Source organism: Sceloporus occidentalis, unplaced genomic scaffold (genome assembly GCF_023333645.1).
Source record: "Sceloporus occidentalis isolate IW3139 unplaced genomic scaffold, rSceOcc1.0.p SCAF_68, whole genome shotgun sequence".
NCBI lineage: Eukaryota > Metazoa > Chordata > Lepidosauria > Squamata > Phrynosomatidae > Sceloporus > Sceloporus occidentalis.
Genome location: NW_028317048.1, coordinates 4,198,583 through 4,206,065, shown reverse-complemented (window position 1 = coordinate 4,206,065; position 7,483 = coordinate 4,198,583). Strand labels below are relative to the sequence as shown.

General features: G+C 39.0%; 1 protein-coding gene across 1 annotated transcript; it reads right to left on the bottom strand.

Moving 5' to 3' along the window:
• Positions 1-830: 830 nt before the first annotated feature.
• On the bottom strand, positions 831-3,649 carry LOC149286557 (keratin, type I cytoskeletal 18-B-like). The gene is made up of 7 exons (XM_089494013.1): positions 3,224-3,649; positions 2,485-2,567; positions 2,156-2,312; positions 1,734-1,898; positions 1,480-1,605; positions 1,175-1,395; positions 831-954 (listed from the first exon to the last, which is right to left on the bottom strand). Exons 1-7 carry the CDS (start codon positions 3,638-3,640, stop codon positions 831-833), a joined length of 1,293 nt encoding a protein of 430 aa, XP_089350139.1. The 5' UTR covers positions 3,641-3,649.
• Between the last annotated feature and the right edge of the window lie 3,834 nt (positions 3,650-7,483).

Here is a 7,483-nt window from a genome sequence, read left to right as displayed (position 1 = left end):
CAAAACCACTCCCTGCTCTAAAAACAGCTTTGCTGGTTCTGTGGTTTGGTTTTCTCTAGGTTGGAATGTAATACAATTTGGAAAAAAGGCCATTGTGGAATGTGTGGTATATGACCTTTAGTCTCCTCTCATAAGTAAGCCAGTTTCAGCAAAATGTATTAATAAAATGACTCAAAACCATATTTTTTCCTAGCAGCAGCTCCTATGTTTTAATTTTAGTCAAAACTGACGCCATCAGAACATAAAATGTATTGTAATTATTGGAGCCACACTACAACAATTTAGTAATCGAGTAATCTCAGAAATAAGAAGGTTGTTGGTAAGAACAGTTAAAGCTGCTGTTGGGCAACCACATGCATTGCTGGTTATGGAAACCCCTCAAGATGATAGAAATATGAGAATAAGAACTAAAATGTATGGATAAGCACACATACAGCATAGAAGGATAAGAAAGCATGGTCTAAAATGATGAAAAAAGTTTAGATGTGTAATAGAACGAGAATTGGCAGAGGCTAATAAAAGTATTTATCCATACATAAGATAGGCTTAATGTTATGCTGGCTATAGGAAGAACCAAGTTTTCAAGATAGAAACAGAGACATGCTGTGTATCTATGATTCTGATTACATTAACTCTGATGTTGAGATTCTTATTAGAGGATGCCATTCTAAATAGACTTAGTGTTGGGTGTCATGTATAAGTAATCTGTTTGAATTTTGTTTCTTCAAAACAAGATAGCAACACAGCTGGTAAGAATGAAACCAGTGACCTTTATTTATTACATGTATTGGACATGAGAAACATTGTGTCCTGGCAGTATGTGGAACAAGTTAGGACTTCAGAACGTGTGTGTCATTGCTTTCTGAAACAACTTTTCCATCTACTATCTTCTGTGTGGTTGTGATGACTTTCTTCACAGTCTGTGTTGTTGAGGCCGTGATTGCATCTTGTAGACTGCAAAGCAAAGAGTGTTAGAAACCTGATAAGAGGACCAGTCAAAATGTGCTTGCAGGTTGAAGACCCAATTGAGTTAGATGAAAGGGCACAAAAGTTCCATATGAATTATGTAGTAATGGTATAATCAGACCTTGTTCACATGAAGGTTCTATTATATCATGGAACATATTTAAACAAGCCCAAGGAGAAAATCTAACACAGCGAACAAGATACTTACTCAAAGTCATCTCCCTCGAGGAGGCGTCTGTATGTTTGGATTTCTGCCTCCAGCTTCATCTTGATGTTAAGCAGAACCTGGTACTCCTGTTGTTGTCGCTGACAGTCACTGCGCACTTGAGACAGTTCTGCTTCCAGAGATAGTACATTTCCACCAAGCATTTCCAGCTGCATTACATAATGATTTTCTGTTTCGGCTAATGTACCTTCAAGGTTGGCTTTCTGTTGAGTCAAAACATGGTTTTGTAAAGAGTCCAAAACAATCTACATTATACATACACGTTTAATTTCAGATGTGTGCATTACCTGGTTGCGCAGGGAATCAAGCTCTATTTCCAGTGACTGTAGGGTACGTTTAATCTCTGTAACAGTGGTCCTTGCAGATTGAAGTTCTTGGGTATCCTGTGTGATCTGAACTGTATGCTCTTCCACCTGTGGAAGTGGCGGAACAGAGAAAGATTTACAAAGATGTCTCTAATGTCATCCAATGACAAATATACTATTTGTGCATCTTTTACATATCTAGTAAACAAGTACTTTTCTCATTCAAATAAACATACCTTTGACTGATACCATTTCTCTGCATCATCACGGTTCTTCTGTGCTAGTACATCGTATTGCGCCCGGATTTCTGCCATAACTTTGCCAAGGTCTTGAGTGTTGGGGGCATCTACCTCAACACTAACTGCAGAGCCAGCAATCTGTGCCTGAAGTTCTTTAACATCCTGCAGAGATATAACAAAGAGACATCGTTACAATCATTACTTTAGTAAAACACTCACTACATTCTGCAAGACAACTTTTTACAGAACAGAAAGCTGCCTCCTTCTTGTATCGGAAGGAAATTGGAGGTTTTATCGCAAAGTATCAGTGACCTTGGAATTCCTTCTGATTTCCACATCAGCTGCAACAATTGGAGACTCAACTAAACGGTGACATAGCTATATGTCCTTACATTCTGCCCGTTATTAATGTTACTTACATCTTGGTGGTTCTTCTTCAGGAATATTAGCTCCTCCTTCAGGGATTCAATCTCATTCTCCAGGTTCAGTCTGTTTATGTTGGTATCATCTATGACCTTACGCAGTCCTCCAATATCAGCTTCAACAGACTGACGGATTGCCAGCTCAGCTTCATACCTGTGGTGAAAAAAAAGTTGTAATGAAACTCCCCAGAACTCAATGATTAAAGTATATTTAGTTTACACTATGAAAAATGGATGGATGGGAAATTCTAAAGCATTGTTGGCCATCTTTGTATAAATGGTAAATTCCTTCTTATGGAAGGTGACACAATGCAATCAAGACTTACTTTACTCTGAAGTCGTCGGCAGCCAGGCGTGCGTTATCAATCTGCAGAACTAGCTGAGAGTTCTCAACTGTGCTATCAAACACCTAGGATGGGAAAGAAAAAGGCACAGGGTATTAAAATGTATGAAGCGCTTTACATGTGGGGGGGGGGGGGGGAGTTTAAGAAACAATTTTAGCACAGTAGACCTAAATGTCCTTGTAACATGTGATCAGAAATATCCAGAAGTGTATTATACTGTAAATAGAATACACCAGGCTGATTAACAAGTATCAACACTGGGCAGTTTAGACTAAGGTGGGGTTAATTCATGTACTGTGCATTAACACAAAGTATAGAGAAGCCATATCATGTTTTCATATAACAATTATTTACATATTTATTGACTCCCGGGAACAGGATCCGCTTAACCTTATCCTGTCCACACCCTTGTCATATTCCTTTCACCCCCTCCCTTCCAACACCTGCAGATTAGCAGCATCCTAGAGGCTCAGATATAAGGAAGTGGATGAGGCAGAGATAATGTTACTATTAATCATTTGTTTATCCAGTTAAAGCTGATCAGCAAGATAACTGCCAGTTAAATAGGGAACAGAACAAGTTAATTTCTAATCTTGCATGTACGGTACAAAACAAAAAAAACAGAAAACTTTAACTCGCAGTTACAATTTTGGTACTGGAAGCTTAGAGTTTGGATTTCTAAACATTCTCGGTTATAATACAGAACATAAAGAGCCCTTACCAGTTTCCTTAGGTCTTCCAGAGTTTTGTAGTATGGGCTATAATCCTTGGAGGGGCCCTTCTTTTCCATATGCTGACGGATCTGCACCTCCAGTTTCTGGTTTGCTGATTCTAAGCTGCGCACCCTCTCCAGGTAGGATGCCAGACGATCGTTGAGGTCCTGCATGGTCTCCTTCTCATTCTGGACCCCTCCAATCAGGTTTACAGCACCATATCCCCCGCCAAACCCAGATCCGCCAAACCCAGATCCCACTGTGGATACCCTGGACACTGAGATCCGGGCCCCTGAACCCCCTGCTCCAGCATGGACACTGGCAGAGCTGCTCCCTGGTACAAACCGGGGAGCAGAGCTCAAGGGACGGTAAGCGCCCGATCCTACGGTAGAGGTGGAAGAATACACAGAGCGAGAGTAACTCATGATTGCAAAGGACAGAGCGTCACACAGACCACTAAAGAAAGAGCTGCTGGCTACTCAGTCTTACTTTGAACAGTTGGATTTATACCAGAAAGGGGAGGGGGTGGAATAAATTTCTCCACCCTTTCAGCTGAAGTTCTGCCTCCTGCCAAGTATTCACAATCACAAGGCGTGGGTGCTTTGGGGGGAAGGGGACAGATATTATGCTTACCTTCTTGCTTATACCTGTGTTATCACAGGTAATCAGTCAAAATTTAAACAACCAAACAATAGTGAACACAAAAAGTAATCGAAAGTAGGAATGAAAGCAAGCTACCAGAGAACTATAATTCTAAAGAAGAACATTTATTCTAAAAGTTTGGAAATTCTGCATGTTATGCAAAAGCTTACGTCCTTTGCAATGTCACAATTACTCATATAATGAAAATATTATATTAAATATTAAATATATTATCATTTTACAACTTCTAGGGTGATTCAAAATCTTTAAATATCCATGCAAAAAAACCACACTATATCTAGAGCAGTGTACTTAGTAAAGATATAAGGAATATTTAACATTTTTAATATTACAATTTCAAGCACTATTTGGAAGATTAACCTCTTAACCTCATGTATAGTAAATATATGTTGCAGTCTTTGTAAAAAGCTAAGCATGTACTGAAGATTATTTTTATTATCGCCTTATCTGCTTTTGGTTCTTACTGAGCGATATGTATGAGAGACAAAAAGAGAGACAGTATTATAGTTGCAGTATGCATTGCACACCTCTGGCAATTAAGGAGTTAACAGACGTGAATCCATAGTTGCACCTGGCCTTACCAATGCGAAAAGTGAAGAACATCTGGCACATGTATGGCTTTGTGTTACTCAAAGCAGTTCTTGTGAATTATTTAAAGTGAATTGCAAACTACAATTGTTACATTTGTTATATAATATGTTATTCTTGATGCTGTTCGGGAATTATTGTTGAACAGCAAAGGTATCACTGCACAAATCTGTTGGTTCTTGTGTTATTCTAGAGAATCCATGTATTAATGTACTATATTTGCTGAAATATAGGGCTCACTTTCCTGGAGAAAAAAAAACTACTTCTGTTTAATAGTCTATATACAGCCAAGCAACAGGCAACTTTACCCCCTTATGTTTGATATACATATTATTATTTGATTTTATTATTTGATTGATTGGGCAGTGCTGGGCAAACAAGACAGAAACAATAGGCCTACAATCTAGAAAGAAGTGGGGGTCCGACAGATGCCACATAACTGTATCCCAGAGTAAATATTACTCAAGCATATAATATTACTGAATATTACTGACTTCAGGGTAAGCATGTGTGAGGGGAGACAATAATTATTATGTTTGTAAAACAAATGTTGGAATAGTAGGTTCACCCCATGGAATGAAAGGTCTCCAACATATAATACTTTTCTACATCTCTCCCAGTAATCATATCTGTTCGTTGAATGCTGGGCAGCGTGTAACATGTAAAAGCCTGAGCGTGGAGAATTAGTACCTGCAAGACGTCCACATGTAAAATAAAGAGAACAAAATAATTACTGTGGCTGAAGCAGCAAGGGGTTAAATTGTGTCTCCGTGGGTGACTCACGCAGGTATAAATTACGGTGCACCTGCTCCAGTGTTTCCGTTTCATGTCTAGGCCCAGCGGCACTTTGAAGGGCCGCACCCTGCACCGCTTACCTGGCCGCAGATTATACAGTCTCCTCAGGGCAGCAATTTTTCGATCATGTAGTTTATCTACGCTCAGAAATACTAAAGAAATTAAAGTCTCCGCATTAGAACGGCAGGTGTACGACAATACAAGAGATAAACCTACAGACTGCAGACCCGCTTCAAAAACAATGGCTTGTGATATGTCATGGAATGAAACAAAGGTCTGCAAAGCAAATTAGCCAAGTTAAGGGATTTGCATTGAAAAGCATTTGTAAATAAGTACAAACAGAAACACATTGTAAAGGAATAATTTGAAAGATAAGTCACCTATTGCTGTCTATTAGGTCAGCTGAAGCTTTATATAAAAATACACAGAATAAGGGTTTCTAGGTGGACAGGTTTCTCCTGCAGTTGGTCCTTGGATAACACATAGTTAAATCTTCAAAGAAATCTAATTACACCAAGTATTCATTATGCTGGCAACACATTCCTGCTATGCATGGAATGTACTGGTAATTGTGGTGAAAGATAACAGGGAGTAAGATATGTATTTAGATTTAAACCTCAGGTTTGCTGGTTCTTTTGCAAGATGGACTGAGTTGGCACTACTTCAGAGTCACCTCATTGATTTGCTTTACGCATGGTGGGTTCAACCGTTCTCGCAAGGGGGAGCTCACTGGGGTTTGCCCTTTGTAGTGCGCCGTGAAGTTAGTGAGATGAAAATGCAATTTATTGTACTTGGTTTAATAAATGCATGTAGTAAAAAAAAAAAACCCCAACAAATAAAATGATCAGGAAAGCGTACCTCTTAACATTGGGCAAAAGAGGCTATGATGACTTTATTATTATTATTATATTATATAGCGCCATCAAATTCCGTAGCGCTGTACAATGGGAGGACAGGTCATAACAAGTAGTATATAACATAACAATTTGACTTGCAGAGAAAACAGATGAGGAGGGCCCTGCCCAAACGAGCTTACAGTCTAGAGATTGTAAGCTTGTTTGTCCAGGGCCCTCCTTAGCTGCTGTTTTTGTACTTTTTGCTAGTATAACTGTAGATGGTAAGGGCAGATACGCTGGTAATCTGAGGCTTCAGGTAGGTTCCTTGATAAAATATTAGGAGTTCTTTCTCTAAGGGTCCATGCAACATGTTGGTCATTTGGATATTTGTTGTGGGGGTCTATTTGGAATCCCCTGAAGCCGGGTCCCACCTATACACACCCTGGTTGTTAAATTAGTGGGGAATGTGAAAAAAACTCAAGATTAAATCAAGAGGTGTGGGTAAAGGATGAACAAATATTTCCCGGATTGCATTGTTAGGCAGAAAATTCAATCTCTTAAGGAATTTTGTACCTGCCCCCTCAAGCAGAACATGAGAATGAGTAAATGGCATGGGGAGGAATGGGGTATGGGTAAACAAAAAGGAACGTGTCACATTTCAGTGGAAAAGTAAATGAGGCAGAAGGTGTGGCCCTATTTGCCAAGCATTCAAGTTATTATGTGCTAAAATCAGAGAAGAGCCTAGAAACACAAAGTGCTAAAAGTCTTGTATGAATACTTACTTATGATACAACACGACTAAGTGTACTTTCTCTTTACTGTATTGTAAAGTGTTAGGTGCGTCTGTTCAGAGCGTAATACATAAAAATATACATACAGTATCTCACAAACGTGAGTACACCCCTCACAGTTTTGTAAATATTATATCTTTTCATGTGACAACACCAGTGGCGACTCTAGAAACAATATATAGGGGGGGCACACAAGATACCACAGTCAAACTGGGGGGGGCATTAATAATTTCCACCATTAAATCATACCACTGAAAAAACACAAACACACACACACACACACACATATATATATATATATATATTGCCAAAAGTAATGTGCTATGGAATGATACTTTTGTTGTTGGACAATACAATACTTGATCATTCAATATGGGAAGCCTGAAGCCACAATTTAGTAAGACTAATCCTTGAAATCCTTTAAACAACACAATACCTTAACTTTTGCACTAAATGATTTCAGGGCCTAATATTAGATCCTGCTGCTGATATATATATATTAGCCCCTGGTGGCAACTGCCCCAGTTGCCAATATATATATTAATATTAGTCCCTGCTGCCGATAGCAGGTATAGATCAACACATTAACACACAA

What these genes read in the sequence shown, in the direction of transcription:
- LOC149286557 (XM_089494013.1), bottom strand. Translation starts at nt 3,640, where the DNA reads ATGAGTTACTCTCGCTCTGTGTATTCTTCCACCTCTACCGTAGGATCG. An exon ending in TGAAGAAGAACCACCAAGAT is followed by an intron (nt 1,899 to 2,155) that starts GTAAGTAACATT and finishes ATATCTCTGCAG; the next exon opens with GATGTTAAAGAACTTCAGGC. An exon ending in AGAAATGGTATCAGTCAAAG is followed by an intron (nt 1,606 to 1,733) that starts GTATGTTTATTT and finishes CCACTTCCACAG; the next exon opens with GTGGAAGAGCATACAGTTCA.